Source organism: Ictalurus furcatus, chromosome 5 (assembly GCF_023375685.1).
Source record: "Ictalurus furcatus strain D&B chromosome 5, Billie_1.0, whole genome shotgun sequence".
NCBI lineage: Eukaryota > Metazoa > Chordata > Actinopteri > Siluriformes > Ictaluridae > Ictalurus > Ictalurus furcatus.
In genome coordinates, this window is record NC_071259.1 from 29,473,403 (window position 1) to 29,496,650 (window position 23,248).

The window sequence follows — 23,248 nt, forward strand, 5'->3', positions numbered from 1 at the left end:
GTTTAAGCATTCATTTCTCCCATATATTGAAACTATTGTATTAGTAAGTTCAGATTATACAAATCCAAAATGCATTTAGTTTGTTAGGTAGATTTTACAGAGCTCCGATAATCATTACAGCCTGAAAGGCACACTAGTGTATGGAATATTGTTCTTCTATGCTACGTAAAAATAAGAGAAAACTGTGTTATTGCTTTGATAAACTAGGGAAAGGTTCAAGGAGGCCATCTAAACATTATCTGCTGTTTATTGTCAGCTTTTATTTTTTTTAAAATGCAGACCTGAAAGCTGTGATAGTAGTTTGTGTTGTTATAATAATGGTAACGTATACAGGTTGTCATACCGTCTCATCTTTAGTACGACCTCGCGGCCACAGTGAACGCGACAGGAGTAATTCGGGGTCAGATGCTACATCACATCAACACTGTGTGATTAAAACCCTCTTCATTAGTTATTTATTCGCTGCATTACCTGGGCTCCTGCTACACACATCACATGCACTTTTTCAAATCAGTTCACGGACGTAAATCCGTCCCTATTGGTCAGGAAGCTGTCCGGTTCGTCCAATCCAAGATCTTTTTCACTTTTTACCCTGGAACCTTCTTGACAACATGCCTTAAGTGCTGAAAGTGCTCTTACTAGGCTGCTGCAAGCATGGCTTCATCTATAATTGCTTATGGGCCTCTCCAAATTGCTTCCACATGGGTGCTCCAAAATCACAGGAGCTCTCCGAGCTTGGCGCAGGAGCTGAGTTATTGCTCGCTATTTGTTCTTGAGTAGCAGTGGTCGATGCCACATTGTTGGTCTTTTATCTTCCATCTTGGCATTTACAGGAAATGGTTTGCACTGCGTGCAAAAAAAATAAAGTACAGCCAGTTCCTTTTGAAGGGTTCTAGGGTTAGTCCCATCACTCGACCCAAATTACCATTGAGCCACTTTGTGCTGTTCACTTTGTGCTGTTCATTTCTGAAAAACACTGGAACGCTTTTAGGAATGTGTCTTCTTAGTTTAGCATAAGGTTGGATAGATTTCCTCATAAATGGGCATATTTTATACCCCATTTCACCCCTCATTGGACACCTGACCTGAAGTTTATCATGTTTGACTATAAAACAGCAATTTCTTTCTTTTCAATCAGGCAAAACATATTAAATGGAAAATTGTCATCAGAAAAGCCAGATTAGCTCGCCACAGTTTTTATAACAAAATCAAAACCAGATTTTGCCACTTTGTCATGTACAGACTGTTTTGTTTGTGTGTGTGTGTGTGTGTGTGTGTGTGTGTGTGCTTCCTGCTAATAGATGTATATCAACTACAATATCTAAATCCTGTACACTGCTGATTCCATGACTGTGGTGCCATTTTAGCACTCATAAGAGAACATTAAGGGCATTCTAATGATTGAATAAATGATGTTTTTTAATAATAACTTACTTTCAGTCTCTATTTAGGTAACAGGGCTGTCATCTCAAAGTGACCTCGTCAGTCAATACCAATATTTTTTAAAAACTTTGCGTCTTCCCATAATCTTTAGGAAGTTCAGATGATGCAGCTTCCTGTTGAACGTGTGACTTGTGGAATATTCCAATTTTAATATTCATATGTTCAGGTAACAGGATTGACTGTGGGACACAATTAAAATGTGCATTTTTATAAGCTATAATGGATGATTTGTGGGAAAGCATGTTTCAAACATGAGGTGTTAAATGGAGTCACACATTAATGCAAAAATAATATGATTTTTAAAAGGTTTTAAAGAATATATTTGAAGATAAAGTGTTAGGCCTAGTAGGCTGGGACAGACAAAAGTGCTGTTTTCAAAGTGCTGTTAGTCATTTATCTGAAACCTGCACACGGGTTGTTGTGAAAGACACGTTATCTGTTTTTACCTTTACTTTACATACATATATTTGTAAATGGGATACAAATGGCGTCCCAACATGAGAAAGCAGCACCTGATTTATTCTGAATATCGAGGTGACCTTGGCACACTTATTAAAACAACTGAGTTAAGACAGCTTGTGGCGTGTGCTATTAGGTTTTCCATTTGAACAGCCGTTCATTAGGCTGTCCATTAGAACAGGCTTTTATCAGGTGTGTCATTAGAAAAGCCTAATCAAGATCTTTCTGTAAGTCAATTTTTTAAAATGCTAATGCAGTGCCCACTGGGAGAGCACGAACATGTCTGGTGTTGAGGTTGTGGGTTCATCTAATATGATTATGTCTTTCTCTTGCAGGGCAAGCTTCCCTTAAAACAAAAATTAAATAAATAAAATAAAAATTGGACCGCACTGCCCTCTGCTGGACGAATATTTTACGGTCGGTTTAAAGATAGCACAAAACTCACATACCACACAGTTTGAGAAAGAATTTAAGGCAGTTCCATACATATCAGGAAATCATTCAAACATCCACTAAATATCTGGGGCACTTCACAACTGAAGAAGAAAATTCACCCTGGATGGGATGGCAGTTACAGGGCTGCAGGGCATCATGCACACGCTCATTTAGACACTCATTCACACCTAGGGGCAGTTTAGCATAGCATGTTTATGGGCAGTGGGAAGAAACCCATGTGCGGAGAGTATGAACAGAAACTCCGCACAGACAGTAAACCGAGCTTAAGATCAACCCAGGGACCCTAGAGCTGTGAAGCAGCAATAATACTCACTGTGCTATCATGCAACTTAGTTCAGTTTTCTTAATAAAGATCATTACCTGTATCATAAAAAGGGATAACATTAGTGTTGCATTAGTGTTAGTGCAGAAAATACGCCAGTTGAGAACCTTAGTGTCTGGTTTTTACATTATATTCAATGTTTTTCCATTTTTTGTCTGATTAGGCCAATTCTACGGCCTAATCAGTGACGGTAACTCTCTACAAACCGTCTACAGACATTCATGAAGACATCTGCCAACATGTGATATGAAGTTTATTTACTTTTCAACAACATGTCAATAGACTCCATATGAATTTGAAAGTAACAGGACGAGGGACAACTTGATCGTCTGTGGCTGATCTAGCTACTAACCATTACGAGCTGTAAACTGAAAGAGGAAAGTTCAAGTCACAAACATAGGTATTAAAATCGTTTACAAATCTCCCATCGTAATCATGATCCGAAGAGATGTCCTTATGCAAACGTATAGTTCTTAAACGTCTAAAGCAATAACACACAGTGTAATATAAAGTGCTGACTGTACAATTTTCCAACACAGAATGTATGAGTAACATAATTCAATGCTTTAGTTACCATTAAACAGCATCAACTTCAGTGTTAATAAGCCATAAATAATGTTACCAAATTAAATGAATACACATTTAATAAGATTTGTGTACGCATTAAGTAAATACACCATCATCCGGTAATAAATATAAGTACATGCACAGTGAATTAGCGTCAATTAAACTGCATCATATAATACAGATTGAATAACTGACTAAATTAATCAAACAGTTTGGGGATGTACAGTGAATTTATCCCATTCAGCCTCATCTAACCACCACAAACATGGACTGTTAGTTCAGCGGTTAATGTTTTGTTCATTTTAAGCATTGCTTTTAGTTTCTACCAATATACTGTATGTTGTATTGTGATGTAACAAGTTATTTAAAGGATGCCTACATTCGGCCTTCATAACACATTCATAATTATTCATTCATTATTACAGTATATAGTACAATGCTACAGGACGTAAATTATTATTTTTGTTTTTGTTACTGTCCTTCAGAAGCTGCATACAATACTTACATGTTTCCCAGAAGACAAAATAATCCTGACTCTTAATATGTCGTGTTGCCTTCTTGAGAATCAACTATTTTATTCATCTATTTTGTGTAAAATAGAGTGTACAACCAAAAACCTCATAATATGCAGGACCTGTAGGATTTTTCTGAAGAACAGTGGGCAGTTTAAATGCTCAGGACAAACCAGGGACTCATGAACAACTATCACAAAACATAAACACATTTGTGGATCATCCAGGTAACAATGCACAGTATTAAGAATCAAGTGAATGTAAACTTTTGAACTGGTTTGTTTGTGTAAATTCAGTTATTATTGTGTTGTGTGAATTATATGTAAACATCTGTTATGTGAAATAGCTTATTCAGGCCAGGATTAAATTAAAAAAAAAGCAAATAAAATTTTATTGATCCGTCTTATTTATTTATTTTTTAATTCTGAACATTTTGCAACTTCTGCAAGCGGTATGTAAACTTATGGCCTCAAGTGAAGATACGTCATGTCAAAACCTATGAGGTGACATTCATACCTTCTTATGTTGTGCAAAGTTGAATAGAGAAGATTAAAAAAAAAAAAACATCTGTTATCATTATGGTCTGTCATTTAAAAAAAAAAAAAAAAAATCCTAACAGGTTATTAGTTTGTCTTTTACCAAGGTACATTGATAAATCCTTGAGACATATGTTATATAGTATCAACCTGCTATCATATGGTCTGGGAAGTGTATGTTCTGCATCTGCTTTATATAGGAGTATGAAATTTTAATACTACTGAAACAGGAGCTGGAGCCAGGAGCGGCGATAGGAGAAAAAAAAACTTGAGTTGAACAAATTTAAAATGTAAAAAACTGGCATATGTTATATGTTTATAACAGATCTATGTTACGTCACCTACATACTTCCTTCATTAAACCTGTTACAACAAAAAAGAAAGTGCAATCCTGCTGGTTGATTAAACTGACATTATACCAAATGAAGCTCAAATTATATTTGCATATACCACAATGTGATCATTTTCTAGAAATAAATTTATGATCAAAAAATGTATATATGGGGTTTGCAGGAAAGGAAACCAGTGATGTGTCGTTCACACACGAGTCGATTCTTTGAGTGACTCAAATATGAGCCATTTGGTAAGGTAAAAGCAAGTTCTGTTTTGGGTTTTTTTGTTTTTTTATTTAGAAGGTAGACTTAGATTTAACAATCTCAGCTACAGGGACATAACTGGTCAACATATCATAAAGATTGTTCAGTTTAGAAAAAAAGAAGGCAATGATTCATATGGGGACTCACTAAACAGAGCCAAAATTCTCAACACTATTAATGCCATGTTAATTTATAGATGACAGAAAGAGAGAGTTTTATCATAATTTATTGCAGACCACCCGGAGAAATTAAACTGATATTTCTCCAAAGTGAAGTCAGTTTCTGCCACCAGCCGTTGCATAAAACAATTAAATAGACACTATACAGCGTGTCCCAAAGTCTCCATTCATAGGTGAAATTAACACTTTTTTTTTCTTTTTTTTTTTTTTTTTTTTAGCAAAATGTCTTCTAAAATGTTTCATGTCTATACACCCAACTTTCTTTTTCTTAAAAGCTCATATGTGGGCTAAAGGAATGGGAATGGAAAGGAAACTTATCAGAAGATGTCTCAAAGCTTTGAAATTATTTGCTGTCATTAAAACAAACTAGCAAGATCAATATAAAAATTGTGCATCAACAATCTTGAACGGTCACTTCATCACACGAGCCTCTCATAAATCCTCTAGCACTGCTTTATAAAAGTTTTATGCAAGACTTATGAATGTGTTCTAAAGGCCCTGACCCTTCAAATAAAGTGTAATATATTATTTAATATGCAGTATTCTTTCATCTTATTTACCCTCAGGTGCATGGAACAGATGTTATATGATCTACCAGTTTAGCCATAGCATCATTACCTCACTAAGGATGTTCACTAATAAAAGTAGTAGTATGCTCTTTATACACAACGTATATTACAACATGGCATTTAAGCGTACATGTGGGTTTCTAACGATTCCCTTACAGTGATCGTGTAGCAGTGAAGACTAGGCTCGAAAGAGGCTCTAATGCACTTCCATCTGGCGCACGTACAAGTCACGCTGGTTCGTATTAGGCAAAGCAGCACATAGAGCCGACATCAGCAGTTCAGGGTCTGCAGGGTCTGCTTAGAAAAATGCTCACTCAGACGTATGGTTGTGTTGACTTTTGGTCCTCCGCCAGTTGGATTTCATAAGGTCTCTAGAGCAAAAAAAAAAAAAAACAACATTTAAAAAGTAAATGCTTGCATTAACTTTACATGACTAATGGATATCAAATAATTCACCTTTTTATATTGGAATGTCTCCATTAATAAAAATCGACTGAGGAACTGCACTGGATTTCATTTATACCCTAGCTGATTGGACAAAATGATTCTCAGTAATGTTAAGCATCGGTGTAATATACAGTAGAAGTGTGTATGTATTGGGACTGGGTTTCTGTTGGACCCAACAAGAAAGTTGCTAAAGCAGGCTGGTTTTTACTCTCGTGGGTGTAGGTGAGAGCGGGCGATCAGATATGAAGCTCATAGGACAAAAAAAGTCCATGTTCATAATAACTGTGCATTCTGGGTACTTGTGTGGCTCATAATTCATCATTATACCACAGTGCCGTTGGATATTCGAATCTGATTGGTCACCAGCTGATGAATTTTATATAACAGCAAAGTCTTCCAGTGAATACGATTGTTGTTTCTATAGTAACAACTCATTCACAGGGACTTGTACGGTGGACGCGCCACATGTTATGAGCCTAACAATTAATGGCTTAAAAATTGTGCTGTTATTTAACAAAGAAGAACTTCTAATCATTTAAACGGTGATGATTCCAGTAAGTAGATGTTTAGTGAACATTTATGGAAGGAGTCTCCAGTATCAGCTCTTTCTCTTAAGCTTTCTGCAACCGGAGAGTCTTCGGGACAGAGGACTTAAACAATACAGTAGTAACTACAGATTAAAAAGTCGATTATTCCCATTGCTGTTCGGGTCATTGATTTAAACACAGCATTAAATTTACATCGTTCAGGAACGTTCTCAGTAGTTAATTTGATTGAGTTCGATGTGTAAATCATTAGAGAATGGCATGGCACCTTGAAACGTTTACCCACTGAATCTGAATGCTATACTGGCTAGATAGCTAGCTAACTTAGTTTAGCTAGCAAAGTTAATGATGAACAAAAGTTTGTTGTTAAGGTGGACTTTTACAGGTCACTCTTATATACAGTAAATCACTGTAACAATGCAAGAGTCTGATACTGGATATTTTATTTAGTTATTTATTTATTTTAATTTCTTGGGAATTAATTTCATTTTTTGCAGTTTACTATTATACATGGATTATGTAACAGTAGTTTAAAATGATATGTGTGTTAATACTTAAAAACAGTTTACTATAAGAAACTTGTTAACAGGCATATTAAGTTCTTGCATGCATTATATTATGTGGCTACAGAACTCCATGTCCTGCCAAAATAAACATGGTTAATAAGACACACTTGTAGCATTATCTGCATTATTAAATTTTCAAAATGGCATATCAAGAGCTAGAGTAAATAGCCTTTTATGATATTTATCATTTGACTAGTGTCACACTCACTTTTTTTTCTGAGTAAGAAAAAACATCATGCTTTTCAGTGTGTTTAATTTAGCAAGTATGTATCTGATGGCAAAAAGAACTCCACGGTAGGATAAATATTGTTCCCAAATTTTCACAAATTAAATTTAAAGGAATATTTTACCAAGAAGTAAACATAGCTAACAATAAGTAAATGAATGCACAGTATAACAACAAATGGGGCTATTGGAGAGTTTCTTTTTGTTGGTGAACTTCAGTGTGTGTATAAAGCTCACTCACCTGAGATGTGTCTCGTTCTTCCTCCTCACTAGCGTGGGCCTTCTTCCTGAGGTGATGCACCAACATGGTGGCATTAAAGGCTCTCTGAAATACACAGTCAGGTGTGCTTTAATCCCAAAAACCAGCAACCAACCAAACACAAGCATTGCAGTGTTGGGCTCCATCCAAAAATTTGAGTTTGCTGGATAATGTTCAATCAGTGTGAACTTGTAAAGTGTAAACCTAGAACCCACGTATAGCATAACCAAATAAAATATGGTGGGATATGCTGTTATAAGAAAATAATCAATGGCAGGGTGGTACAATATGGCCCAATGTTAACACCACAAAGTTGGTTATTTTCCAATAACAGCAAGCGTTTTATTGATCTTACACCACAGCAATTTGTCAGCGGTAACACATCGTACTTTCTGTTTATGATTACGTATGTAATCACTTATGTTATAAAAGCTATAAAGAGCTGTTTTCTCTCTGTCTCTCAAAGTTAACAGAAAAAGTGCAGCTAGTAACAAAGAAACCACAGAATTAATCTGTCCTGAAGACTTTCCCATGTCACAAAGCTAACTGTTACAAAGCGCTGATACTGGAGACTCCTTCCAAACATACAAAATAAAAGCCAATTCAACGATTGCACAGATTGTTTTATCTGTTTATGTGGAGCATCCACTATACAAAACTGTTAAACTGTTACTATAGAAACGGTAACATATCAGAGTAAGTGCATTAATATACACATGTGGTTTGCTGTTCAGCTGGAACTACTGTCCTGTCAGAGCTACTATTGAAAAGGAATCAACACCTTCTGACAGCACCGTGGTATAAAATATCGCAACATACACCAGTAAATGTTTCTCATTTACATTTCTGCTTTGTGAATTTGAATTTAGCTCATCAGCCTCAGACGCTCCACCCAAATACTGCCAGATCTATATTGTACACTTAGTTGGTGACAACTATTACATTCTTGCCGGTTATAATCTCATTGGCTCTCCGCACCTCCATGTGTACATACCTACATGCACTGTCTTTTATCAGACTGACAAACTCTTTCAACAAAGTGACAACTCTGAGCTTTTTTGAGCTAGATATAGTCACTGGATTGGAAACAGCTGGTCTCAAATGGTGTACTTTCAGTGTTATGCTGGAAAATTATACGAAATGTAATGCACTACGAACATACGGATGATGCACAAACCGCCGAAAAATGAAGTGTGAAACTTGGGACACTTTTAGCACTCAGTGGTCACAGGCTTCTACTGCTACTTAACGGAACGAGCGGACCCACCAGATGGTACTGCGGTTTAAATTTTGATGATGGGTTGGCACGTCGACCAAGAACTCAGCTACGTTGTGGATGTAAATTAAAAGTAGAGATTTTAAACTTGACAGTTTTGGGGGTTTAACATCAGTACACTGTAAAACCGGATAAGTTCATTTAACTCAAAAAATTTGAGGAAACGAATTACCTCAAAATTTTTACGTTTTCTTAAAAATTTCTTTAAGCCAAATACACTTAAATATAACAAAAATTTATCTCAAACTTGTTATATTTAAGTGTATTTGGCTTAAAGAAATTGATTCATCAACTTAAAATTTTTCAGGTAATAAGTTTCCTCAAATGTTTTGAGTTAAATGAACTTATCCGGTTTTACAGTGTAGTGTATGGTGTAGAATGTACAGCATAGTGTATAGTACACTATTTAAGCACAGCTACTTTCCATTGCACTGTCAGTCAATCGGCCTCTTCCTGTGAAGGAAGCCGATTCTTGGCCACGTCGAGGATGACAACAACCAGACTCTCTAGTCTCAAAGCCAGACTTCTACTTTCCGCTAATCATGAATGAGGAGCTAAAGGAAGTGCTGCCTTTTATTTCTTAACCTCTTAACTTCTTAGAGAGAGCACAGATTAAATTAGTCTTCCAGAAAGGATGAACTTTTACACATGGTCTGTAGCCACTTTTATTACCATTACAGCAAACTCCACATACTGTTATCTATGTTCTATACTGCATGGCGAGCAGGCATGTGCTGATAATCAGGTAATCAATATACACTCATATTCTACATACATGATGATGTTAAAATGAATATCTCTGCATTTAAATCAGTTCTTACTTAGTTAGGCAGCAATGTGTTCTGATTGTGGTGCTAGCCAAAAGACGGTCGAGCGATACAAATACATATAAATGTTTTCATGAGCTCGCATTTTCATTACAGCTTCCATGGAAATACTTCCATGTGTTCTTTGTTTTAATTCTTTGTCTAGCAATTTTACGTATTGTATTCACCTGACTTGATTCACCTTTTTGAGTGTTTCTATTGTATTTTTTCATTGTTGCTGTTTGTTTGAATTTGTGGTTTTGTTGATTGTTGAAATGTCTTTTTGTGCATTTTCCAGCCAATTAAAACCCTTCGTTTTCCCCTTGTACTATGTGTCATATTTGTTGCGTCTCCCAGTTTTTACTCTTGATTGTTATCTTGGTTTCAGGTCATGGATTTACCAATGTGCCGGAATATGTATAAATGAAGAGGAAGGACTTGCTAGATTTGTTCAATTTCCTGTGGGTTCTTAGTCATAAGAAAAGGTACAGTTGCTAAACCCCACCATAACTCTAACCTCAATGGTTGCAAATTTTTTTTTTTTTTTTACACAATCCTATTGATCCTTGCTATGGATCACAATATTGTCTTTCAGATTTCACTTGTATCCTGACTCCCATTACCGCACATCACATGTGTAGTCATTTTTAATACCCAGAATATTGTGAATGCCATAAGCTGTCATAATATGCTAGGAAACTGTCATGACATGAACATGTTATATCAGCACTTGTCTAATTGCTATCATTTCATTCAGCTTCCAGTACAATGAATGTGCAAAAATTCCGACATCGACAGAAACAAGCAGCTTCGATTACACATCTAGTCACACATCTACAGCAGGGGAAAATGCACTCATATGAGACAAGCGTAAATGTGATTCTCCTAGGCTTTCACAGAAGGCTCAGTGTGATCTGCGAGACGTGAAGGTGAGGAGCCGGAGCTTTCATCCACTTACTCAGATCAAGCCATGATGCACGGATGAGTTAAAGTGCTATCTCACCTTCCACTGGCTCTTGGCAAAGTTCTTCTGGATTTGCTCGGACACGGAGCCGTGTATGTTTTTTTCCAGAGCTGCTCCACCTGAAATCCTGTCACAGCATAATGTGTTATTTGTAATGAATAAAACATGATAGGAAAATAATCAGAGACAGGTGTGATGCAGGTGTGATACAGCCCCTATGCAAAGCGGAGTTACTGTTATCATCCAAGAGTTGATTATTTTCCAGTAACAGCTGTTAATCCTAAACTGTTTTATTCCCATTATACTACAGTAATCCACCAATGATTACGCTATTTGATTCATTCAAGAATGTCTGTGAAAGTTAGTTCCCTGTTATAATAGATATAAACTGTCATTTATATCTATTATGTATCTATTATAACAATGTAGCTTGTCATGTTACCAAGAAACGTTGGTAACTTGACCAACATGGTAACATGACCAACGTTTCTAACCCTAACCCTAACCCTGATTTTCCAGTGTTGGAAAACTTACAAAGCACTGGCACTGGAGACTCCTTCCATAAATGTTACATAAACACCTCCTTAGACAAAACTCGACCACTTGATTCAAAGTTTTTCTTTGATTCTAAGTTTTAACCTGTTCTTACATCATGTTCTTTTTATTATTAGGCTTGGATTATGTGACGTATCCACCATACAGTCCTTTTGAACTAGCTGTTACTATAGAAACAATAATGTATTAGAATGAGCACATTACTATAAGATCATGATTATTGACGTGGCTGCCATTATAGACAATTAATCAACACCTTCTGACCAATCAGATTTGATCATTCAGCCGTTCTGTGGTATAACTGTGGTTATTAAACCACATGAGAAATAAACAATCCTTCTTTCTTGACGTCTACACTTTTAAAGATCTGTGTAAACATCTTCAGCTACAAGCTCTCATGCAAAAGCACACACCATGTCTCTCTCTATTCCTTTCTCTCTTTGAAGGCCAACATCTCTTTCACCAGCGATCGACCTCTCCACTCTCCCACCACTTCACCACGGCTATTTATAAACTCACCAAGGATGCTGCAAGGCCTGCTCGCAATTGAACCTCTTCTTTGGATCTTTCTGCAGTAAGTGGACTATGAAGTCTTTGGCTGGGAGCATTAGGAGGAGAAAACACAGAAGATAAACACAACAGGATCAATGCCATTTAGCATGCACAGCAGGTGGTCTGCTTAGAGGTGGGAATCAGGGAGAGTAATGTTTTTCCATTTATTCACGCTGAAAGTTTCAAAATAGTCTTTTATTCACTTTAGATGTGCTTTAGGCAATCTGGGTTGTTTTTTTTTGTTGTTTTTTATTATTATTTTTTACAATTTTCCACTGACACGAAAACATTACGATCTTAGTGTTATAAGGTTCTATGTGGCATTCTCTATTCACCATGATGGAATAATATACTATATAATTGTAAGGTCACAACATGCTTGGTGTTTTCAGTTTGTGTCTTTAGATTTGCACAGGAGTTACAAATGTTATTAACAGTTTTTTGTTTGTTTGTTTGTTTGTTTTAAAAAGCTTAAGGCTAGCAGTTTAGCATAAGCCTAAAATAACTGAATGAAAATAACTATTTTTATCTGACCCTAAATCTAGTCAATCAGCCAAAAGCAACATGTTTTGGCTTATTGACTAGATTTAGGGCCAGATAAAAATAGTTATTTTCATTCATTTTTAGCCAATCACCTTTGGATATTCAAGAACCAAAGAAAGGGTTAGTCTTAAACTCTGTAGTGCTGTAGAGCTCCAGCAGAAAGTCACTGTAACTTAGTTCCCTTAGATCCAAATGGATACTACTCTCATCATGACACTTCCAGGTTCATCACTGATTCTGTGTTTTGCATGTACAGTACCTGAATGTGAGATGTCATCCCAGTACGGCGAGTCGAACTCAAACTCTGCCTGTATGATCTGTTTGTAGAGTTCAGTGTCATTATCATCGTAGAATGGAGGATAACCACACAGCCTGTAGAGATACATGACACACTGCATGTCAAGAATCCACTATTATGTACTGTATGGCCAAAGGTATCTGGGAAGGCTTTCTACAAGAGTTTGGAATGCCTGTAGGGATGTGTGCCCATTAAACCGCAAGAGCATTAAAGCTGAGTGAGGAGTCACAGTTACAGAGGTGTTTCAGTTCATCCCAAAAGTATTCAGTGCGTTTGAGGTCAGCTCTCTGTGCAGGTCAGTCAAGTTCTTCCACACCAACATCAGTAAACGATGTTTTTATGGACCACACTTAGTGCACAGGGGTGTGTTCAGTAGCACTTATTCTCTGAGACTTGTATGGGGGATACTCCACTCTAATCTAAGCCTAATCAACAAGTTTTTCAAAAGAGTTATTATTTACCAAAAAAAAAAAACAACATATACTCATTAATATGATGAAGCTTTATGTAAGATTTTTTTTTTTTTGGAGCGGGGGTACGATGGTTTAGTGGTTAGCACAACTCCAGGGTAGGGGGCTCGAATCCCACCACCCCATGGCTTGCATGCTCTTCCCCTGCTTCAGGGGTTTCCTCCGGGTATGCTGGTTTCCTCCGCCAGTCCAAAGACATGCGCTGTAGACTGATTGGCATTTACAAATTTTCTGTAATGTGTGAATGTGTATGTGATTGTGCAATGGGTTGGCACCCTGTCCAGGATGTCCCCCGCCTTGTACCCCAAGTTCCCTGGGATAGGCTCCAGGCTCCGCACCACCCAGTGCAGGATAAGCAGTATGGAAAATGTTTGGATGGGTGGATGGATGTTTATTTAGCATTTTTGGAAGGAGTCTCCAGTGTCAGTGATTTATTCTTATATCAGTCAGAGGTAAAGCTGTAACTTGAAATTCTCCACCATGGGAATGGAAGATTTTATCTTTAGCAGTTTCTGGTAACAAACTGCATTTTTTCCCCCAGTTTTATTAACTTCAAGTGAAAGTGAGGGAACAACTCTCTGTAGCTGCTGTAGTGTAAGTGATAGTTTGTATTCATAAAATAATTCAGTGCTGCAATCACAAGAGAATATTTAAACAAAATAAAGTGCTGAATGCCCTGTTTAATTTTCATTTGACTACATCTATATTGATGGATTTATATTGCATACTATATAGCATATAATATGTTACAGACCTTTTTATACAGTCCTTTTTAACAGTAACCGCTGGTTACTTAGGAATTAGGGAAATATTATAGTTTTGAGAGTGAATAGATTAAGAACTGTGACCCTGGCTATGGATCCTGGAAGTTTATGACAATAACAACATCTAAATCTAACCTATATCTAACACAACCAGAATTGTATCATTGATGCCAATACATCAATTATGCATAAACTGTGCTGTATATAACTGAACTTATATCATATATCATTTACTACAGACTATATGTGTGTGAATATGTGCATGTACACTTACATAATAAACGAAATCACTCCCACAGCCCACAAGTCTATTTCTTTACCATATGTCTTCTCCTGTAGAAGCTCAGGAGCTACACACACACACACACACACACACACACACACACACAGAGAGAGAGAGAGAGAGAGAGAGAGAGAGAGAGAGAGAAATCCTCTCAGATTATGACTCCTCACAGAAATATTTTCATGCTCAACTGATGTTCTTTTGCTAGTTTTCTTTATTTGTAGTGTTCATGAGCATTTATGAATAGCCTATGGATTAAAAATCCTGTCAGGTTATTTCACGTTAGCAAGCTAGCTATCAATATTAATAAAGTTTATGAATATGACTTACAACCCCTCTCAGAAATCCTGTCAGGTTAGCTGATGTTAATTAGCTAGCTGTCATTATTAATAGGGTTCATGAGCATTCGTGAATAAGCATTAAAAATCCTGTCAGGTTAGCTCATGTTAGCAAGCTAGCTCTCAATATAAGTAAACTTTAGACATAGAAATCATGTCAGTTTAGCAATCTAGATATCATTATCAGTGGAATTTATGAGCATTTATGAATATGATTTAAAATGCTCTCAGAAAATCTGTCAGATTAGCGCATGTTAGCAGACTAGCTATCGTTACGAGTGAGGTTTATGAGCATTTATGTATATGGCATGAAAATCCTCTCAGAAATCCTCTCAGATTTAGTCATGGAAGCAAGTTAACTATGATTATTAATGAAGTTTATGAGCATTTTAAAATATATTTTAAAAGAAATCCTGTTAAGTTAGTTAATGTTAGCAAGCTAGCTACTATTACGAGTGAAGTTTTTTTTTTCTTTAGCGTTTATGAACATTTATGAGAAAATCCTCTCAGAAATCCTGTCAGATTAGCTCCTTAACAAGCTAGCCATCATTATCAGAGTGGTTTATGAGCATTTATTATTACTATTAAATATCACCGTTTATGAACAATTCTCTCAAATCCTGTCAGGTTAGCTCACATTAACAAGTTAGCTACCATTATGAGTGAAGTTTATGATCAAGGTGGCTAAAAAATCTACTCGGAAATCCTGTCAGTTTAGGTCATGCTAGCAAGCTATAAGCATTTATAATTGTGAGTTAAATATCCTGTCAGGTTAGCGCATGTTAGGAAGCTAGCTAACATAATCTGTAAAAACACAGGTGCAAATCTTTTTCACAAAGTTGCCACCATCTTATAATATATATATATATATAGATATATATATATATATATATATATAGATATATATATATATATATATATATAGATATATATATATATAGATATAGATATATATAGATATAGATATATATATATTTTAATAGACTCAGACTCACACATTTAAAGATTATATTTTTTTCCCTGCCTATGTGGACAGTGCAGTCATGGCTAATTTGATACGACCTTCTCCAGAAATATTAAGATGCTATTAAATTTGAAATGAACTAAATATTAAATTTCCTGTAATAGCTGACAGATGATGTTACAGCGCTGATGCATCTGGGAAACTCACCCACAAGCCACAAGTTTAGTCCTACAGTTCATATTACCAATAATCAGCTGAGTTTATTTTGAAAATAAACTTACTAGAAGAGCTTGTAAGGCAAAGTCAATTAAATGTAATACAGGACGATGAGTATCTCTTACCTACGTAAGCAGGGGTTCCACAAGCAGTGGACAAGACGCCCTGATCGGCTATTTTTGAAAGCCCAAAGTCGCTAAGGACAATCTTGGAATCTTGTAATGGAGTTTCATATAGCAGGTTCTCTGGCTAGGAGGCAATAGAACAAATTATTACTTGGACGCAAAAAAGGTAACGGAAAATGAGAGATGTCGTTATATTCAGGTCCCTGCACACAATACATAATGATTGTAATAATAATAATAATAATAATACTTTAGAAATACTAAATCATGTTCTTTGGTGAATTACCTTCAGGTCCCTGTGCACAATGTCCAGCTGATGGAGGTACTTGACAGCTTCCAGAACTTGCAGGATGACGCGGCTGGCATCCTTCTCTGTGTAGCTGCCTCGCTCTAGAATTCGGTCCAGCAGCTCACCTCCAGTCACCCTAAGGCAAGAACACACCATGGATGTTTACTACAGCTCAAGAACAATGCTAGACTGTAGGAAATTAACATATAAGTTATAAGGCACGCTGTTGTAGGAAAATAGTCAGCGAAGGGTTGGTGTGAGGTGACCCCACATGCAGCAGAGTTACTGTTACCACCCCAAAGTTGATTATTTTGCTATAGCAGCATGTCCCGAGGTGTTTTATTCCACACTTGCCAAATGTTTGCTTGTCTTATTTATTAAACAATAACATGTCATACTTTTTATCCATTTATAGTTGCATTTTATGTTATGAAATGCCTGTGAAACAAGATCCTGTTACTACGTATGTTATAGCAGCTGTGATTGTCCCTTCCCTGCTGAAAAGAAAAAAAAACAATAGAAACCATTACAGAAATTCTAATGATTTCTACTACAAATACCATTAAAACCATTAACAAATGTAGTGTGTTTTGGCCCATATTCTATTAGGATTTAATGGTTTGTATTGGTTTCCACTAGACATAAACATGCCACCAATAGAACCAAACACATTACCTGTAAAAGCACACAAGGACCATTGTATAGTTTCCATTAAAACCATTAAAATTTCTGAATTGGTTTCTATTGTTTGTTTGTTTGTTTGTTTGTTTTTCAGCAGGGCACCAGCATCTTTTATTTCTTTCTTTTGAATGCCAACAAAAGTGTTAGCCCTATCATCTGGCGATCATGACTTTAAATTCATCTGTGGCCAAGAGTCCAAGAGAACAAAATTGGCCCTGTTCTCTGGTGGGAGGGATGGCAGGATCTCTCTCTCTCTCTTTCCTGTCAATCACAGCAACACTTGCCAATCCTATGTGTCTATGTTCCATGTATGTGGAAGAGGGCAGATTGCACTTTCCTTTGAGTGTGTTACTCGACCCTGTGATGCAGCATGAGAAGGAGTTTGAAAAGATGTATTTGGCTGGCTTCATGTGTCTTGAAGGAAACAGTGTGAAGTGTTAGCCTTCACCCTTCCTAGTTTGTAGCTATTGTGTCATAAGTGAGAGTTGGCAGGTGGATGGGAATTAGTCAAGACCAAAATACGGAGAAAATGGGGGGGGGAAATCACTGGAGACTCCTTGCATACTGACACTGGAGACTCCTTCCATAATAAATGTCAGTTTACAGAAAGCTTAACCCTAGCAATGATTAGATACATAACAGCAAGTTTTTTAAATCCATTTATCATTAAATGTTGATTATATAAAGCATTAGCTGCTACTATAGAAGTGATAACATTAAGCACATCAATTTCAACCAGTGATTTCTATTGCAGATGGACCTCCTGTCATTGCCATTAGTAATATAAGCAATATTGGCAGGAGTGTATCAGGTGAGAGGGTTAAAATAAAAGATACAGGAAATGTGAATGCAGCTAAAAAGAAAAAAACAGCCATTCAGCCATTCATGTTAGTATTGTATAGTGTTCACTTTATAGTTATTATGAACAGAACAAATCCTGATAGTGAACAGGTTAAGGTTCTTAGACCAAAGGCTGTTAGATTTGGTTCAGTCAGGTGTTTAGTTTACAGCTGCAAGAGAGGATGAGGTAAGACATCTTGTTTAGACTCATGGGGATAAAGTGAGACTGTGAAAAAGGAACTGTCTTAAAAACACTTTCTGACGCCAACTTTAAATTCCCCGGTGGCTTCTAATGATCAATGTTTCCACTTTGGGAGTGGGAGATTTCACACAGTGGCTGTATCCGTCTGCATCGCTTCACTGGAGCGTTGCAAGACAGAAGTAACTCCACAAACAAACCAATTTATCTTTCTTTACACAGTGGTTAGTCTTGCCTCCACATTTACATTAGTGATGGCTTTGTTTACCGTATGTAAAGACTACATAAAGGCTGAAGGATTGGAATGAATGACAGAACCAAATGACACATTGTGTTAAATTCTTCCACCGAAACCGGACCCTGAGCTAAGCTCCATGTTTATTTAACAGGTCTACTCACAGTGTCATTACCAAATACAGTTTTGTAGGCGTCTCGAACGTCTCCTCTAGGGAAATGATATTTTCATGCTTGATTCTAGAGGGAAAATAAAACATAACCCTATTCAGATTACTGTTTATTGTAGTTAATAAATATATTGACCACATTAATTGTTTGATCACTTGACAGGGGTGGGAAAATCAGTAGCCTGAGCACTGGGACAAGCAGATTTTGTTTAGTTATTTGCCCAGTAATAGATTCAACATCCAGAGAAATACAAGAAAAACCTGCCCCTTTACTGATTTTGACAAAACAAAGGTTTTCCCACCCCCTGCTGCACTACACACATCGGTCGATGCACTGTCTGGCTGATGGTAGACCGTTTTTTACTAGTCGTAGCTCAATTTGTGTGCATGCATGACATATTCAGAATCAGCAACATGCAGGTATGTCCAACTATAAGTAACATACACCTCCCAGTAAAGCATTGTTAATTAAGAGAAAATAAAGATGCTAGCCTTGAATCTTACGCCTTTTATGTATGCTATGAGGACAGAACACCATATCTCATAGCTGAAACATTGGCCAACAAGTTGCTTACATTAAGGGTGTAAACATAATGCGCTACCTGATTATATGCTTATTAGTTTCCCTTACTAGTTTCACTAACTAACTAGCTCACTACACAGTACATCATTACATTGCATTAGCTACCACTCCTTAATCTAAGGTTTCTGGGCAACCGAAATATACTGGACAGCACACTGAGCTTTCATTTGTGCTGGGCTAGATAATAAATGTATGATTTGTCCACCCCTGAAAATGATTTGTAGTAACAAAACACACACATTAAGCCTACTCACCGGTGTAAGACAGCGATCTCGTTCTCCAGCATGGACTCTTTACCCTTCAGGGCCTTTTTGCGGATGCACTTGACCGCTACATGCTTGTGTGTGAGGCGGTGTTGAGCCACTCTCACCTCAGAGAATGAGCCTCTGGTACGCACACACACACACACACACACACACACACATACACACACACACACACCCAAGAACACTGTTGGATTCAGTGATGCATGGTAATATCGTAATATCTCCAGTGTGCAATTAACACTCAGTGTTGAGCTCTTTGAATTTAGACCTACATCCATCCATCCATTTTCTGTACTACTTATCCTACACAAGGTCGTGGGGTACCTGGAGTCTATCCCAGAGAACTTGGCTCACAAGGCAGGGGACAGCCTGGACGGACTGCCAACCCATCGCAGGGCACAATCACACACACATCCACACACTACAGACAATTTGTAAATGCCAATCAGCCTATCACGAACAAGAAGAAAAAAAACTAACAAAAAGAACGAGACACGAGAGAACAAATGAACAAATGACCAACAAATGAAAGAAAGGAAGAAAGAAAGAAAGAAAAATTAATACACACTACAGAAAATTTGGAAATTCCAATCAGCTTACAATGCATGTCTTTGGACTATGGGAGGAAACCGGAGTACACAGAGGAAACCCCCAAAGTATGGGGAGAACAAGCAGACTCCATGCACACAGAGACGGGAATTGAACCCTGAACCCTGGAGGTGTGAGGCAAACGTGCTAACCACTAAGCCACAGTGCCCCCCACCCTGCCTTAATAAACATTTATGCAAAAAAAAGGTTTATGTAACACATTCACAAATTCTTAATTCATAGGTAATAGCACTTAAGCACTTGTATAATTGGCCATAGAAACCTAGAATCTTCTAGAAACTGTAAGTAACCGGAAAGACACTAATGTTTTGCATAAAACAGCTTCAGAAAGATTTTTTCTTATGTATGTTTTATAAAATAATGTGACATACGTGAAAAAAAAATGTTAAAATTTTTCAAATGTTACAGCTTAGGTTTCAAGTAATTTTGAAAATACCATGCGTTTTAATTTCTAAAATTAATTTTAAAAAAGTTCTATTATTTATTTATTTATTTATTTATTTATTTAAACCTAATAACTGTCCTTAGACTGTCTGTCACGAACGCCGGTGAAGATTCCTCAATCGGCCACCAGAGGTCTCACTCGCCTGAGTTATAACACAAGACTACATTACCCAAGAGCCCATATACTTGACTGATTGCAGCACACTTGTTCCGCATTACTCAGATTATCTAACCCCTATGTGTTTGTTCACTCTTTGCGAAGTCTTGTTTGCCCCAGCTGAGTTTCTGAGCATTATTATTTCCCATGTTGTTCTGTTCATGGTTTAATTTACCTCTAGGTGTTGAAGTAACACCTAGAGGTAGCCTAAATGAAACATTTTTATTTATTTATTTATTTATTGGGCAGCGCCATCTACGTGCTTGGGAAACTTCCTCACGGCCAACAAACATCACCTCGCTCTCAGGGGACCCAACACAAAGATACTTACGATACATAGATATGGTACAAATGAAAGAGGATCAAATATCTCCACTGACATGAAATTCATAGTAACCATTTAAATATTTGCTTCGTCCAACATCTGCGGCAAAACATTCAACTGAACGTACAATAATTATATTTGTTTTGTTATTTTAGTCAATTTAATTGAAAATATATAGAAATCACACTGCATGGGACTATTTTATATCTATTTAAAACCATCCCTGTGCAATCAGTTAATATATTCTCATGTTTAACTGATATATAAAAAAAATACATTAATAAATAAATTATTACAGTGTTAAATACACAACTACTGTGTTGAACTAACTCTACAGTATTGTGATAAATAAATGTTGGATTAACACCTCTCCTTTTTATTTACTATTATTTTATTTATAGTTTTTCTGTATCAAGTTCTGAATTCATTTGAAAGACTGTATGGTTTATTCTAAACAACAGTTCATTCAACAATGATTTGTAGGGTTTATGAGAAGTTCTGCACATTTTTTAACTTAGATCTTCAATCACTGGTTCAGATGTTCACTGTAAGGTGTGTGTTTACGTGTGTGTGTGTGTGTGTGTGTGTGTGTGTGCACATCCATGTTTATTGAATTCTATTGCATCTCAAGTACATTTTTGGATGAAGTCAGTAGAAACACCATGCAGGCAAGAATGACTCACTCTCCCAGTTTCTCCTTCAGCTCATATACAGCGTGGATGTCTTCTGCCTTCTTGCGTGACTCTCTTATTAGAGGCATGTTCACTTTGTCTACACACACACTCACACATTCATGATAAAAAAAAATAATAATAATAATAATTACCACCTCTGAGCAGCACTTTTCCTTTCAGCTTATTGTTGCACCCTACAGGTTTTCTGGCACATTAACTGTAAAACACTTCTATTAAAATCCACCTGACTGCAATATCTCAACGTATAAATTATTTATTCTGGCCTAATTTGTTATTGTTTGACGTACAGCAGTAGGCGAGGTGTTTATTCTCTCTTGGCAACTTCTTTGCAAGAAATACAGCTAGTGATCATTAATATTAAGAATATTAATTTACCCTGCAATATGATATGGTTAGGTTATTGGAAATTAACAGCATTATTTACATAAGCAAAGCAGAAACATAATCACGTCTCTACATAAAACACAATAATACATCTGAATGACGGTTAGAACAATAGGAAAGTAGAGATAAGGGAGATTACAATTACCTGCTGATGGCTGCCACTGAACTGCAGATGTGCACCGCCTCGTAACTGTGAAGTAAAAAGTTTTTTATGTGGCCACGTCACCAATATCCGACCTGCGCAGAGCTCTTTAATCAAGAATCGCATTCACTTCCCACTGACGACCTTGGCCACCCACACAGTTAAGAAAACTGGAGTGAGAATGAGAGTAACGTGTTTGTGAGAGAGGGAGAGGGAGAGAGAGAGAGAGAGAGAGACCGTGGGAGAGAGATCCTGGTGGGTGTGAAAGAAAGAAAGAAAGAAAGAAAGAAAGAAAGAGAAGCAAAGCATATAAAAAAATAATATAAAAACAAGAGAGCAAACTAAAAGAAAAAGGGAAGAAAGAACAAATAAAAATGTGTTCGTATGAGAGAGAGAGAGACAGAAAGATATTAATGCATGAAAAAGAAAGAAAGGAAGGAAGGAACGAAAGAAGTTGGGAGGAAAGGGAAGGAAGGAAGAAATGAAGAAAGAAAGAAGAAATAGAAGCAAAGAATGTAAAATAATATAAATACAAGAGAACGAACAAAAGAAAAAGAGAAGAAAGAACAAATGAACATGTGTTTGCATGAGAGAGCAAGAGATGAATACATGAAATAGAAAGAAAGAAAGAAAGAAAGAAAGAAGAGATTAAAAAGTGAAATTAAAGAGAGAATGAAAAAGAAAGGAATGTGAGAAAGGAGAGATAGAGTGACTCTGTGTGTGTGTGTGTGTGTGTGTGTGTGTGTGTGTTTGTGTGTGTCAGACTGATTCTTTTCTTCTTGTGCACAGAGAAGAGAAAGCAGTGTTTGTCAGAGCTGATATGGTTCTCATTACAGGGTGATTGTTCAATTTTCTGGACTCTATCACTCTCTCATTACTCAGTGTGTCTCAGCAGAAGCTGTTGTCTCAGTTCCAGGCCTGCGTCTGGTGTGTGTGTGGTGGAAGAAATCCAGGCCACTGAGCGAGTGATCTCTCCATGTACGGGCACGATGGGGAATCCACCGTCCACGCTCTGTCTCTTCCTCTCTTACTCATCATCCAAACACATAAATGCTCCTCACTGTGTCCAAATGAAGAGCACATTCTCTCACACACTCAACACTGAACACAAAAACCGTCCTCAGTGTGTGTAAATGAAAAGCGTTTTCTTTCACACGGAGCTGAGAGACTAACACTGAGTCCAAAGTAAACATCTTGCAGGTGAAAAACTTAATGTGAAGAGGTGTACTTAGGTTAAGCCTTCATTAAAATTGTCTCAAGAATACAAAGGTTTGGATTTGGAGGTGACAGAGTGAAAGGTGAGAGAGAGAGAGAGAGAGAGTGAAAGAGAGAGATTCGTAAATCTATAGATCTGGAGTACATGCTGCAGTTCTAGTCCTGGACATGCCGTGGTTT

The 23,248-nt window shown here is 36.9% G+C and overlaps 1 protein-coding gene across 2 annotated transcripts; it reads right to left on the minus strand.

Annotated features, from left to right (window-relative positions):
* Positions 1 to 1,793: 1,793 nt before the first annotated feature.
* On the minus strand, positions 1,794 to 22,596 carry pnck (pregnancy up-regulated nonubiquitous CaM kinase). 2 transcript variants are annotated; one of them, XM_053625652.1, is made up of 12 exons: positions 21,857 to 22,596; positions 21,316 to 21,414; positions 19,086 to 19,217; positions 18,244 to 18,318; positions 16,122 to 16,260; positions 15,836 to 15,959; positions 14,184 to 14,259; positions 12,637 to 12,749; positions 11,802 to 11,880; positions 10,767 to 10,854; positions 7,664 to 7,747; positions 1,794 to 6,010 (listed from the first exon to the last, which is right to left on the minus strand). In XM_053625652.1, the coding sequence occupies exons 2-12, from the start codon at positions 21,390 to 21,392 to the stop codon at positions 5,954 to 5,956; spliced, it is 1,044 nt and encodes a 347-aa protein (XP_053481627.1). In that variant the 5' UTR covers positions 21,393 to 21,414; positions 21,857 to 22,596; the 3' UTR covers positions 1,794 to 5,953. The 2 variants fall into 2 exon arrangements, with proteins under 2 accessions (XP_053481627.1, XP_053481626.1); XM_053625651.1 differs by having other exon boundaries at positions 21,316 to 21,403; positions 21,857 to 22,595.
* Positions 22,597 to 23,248: the final 652 nt, after the last annotated feature.

Excerpts from the sequence above, each read along its gene's own strand:
- pnck (XM_053625652.1), bottom strand. The coding sequence starts at position 21,392 with ATGCCTCTAATAAGAGAGTCACGCAAGAAGGCAGAAGACATCCACGCT. Across the intron at positions 15,960-16,121 it reads TTGTGCACAGGGACCTGAAG|CCAGAGAACCTGCTATATGA; the intron begins GTAATTCACCAA and ends ATTGCCTCCTAG. Across the intron at positions 14,260-15,835 it reads TGGAACCCCTGCTTACGTAG|CTCCTGAGCTTCTACAGGAG; the intron begins GTAAGAGATACT and ends GTGTGTGTGTAG.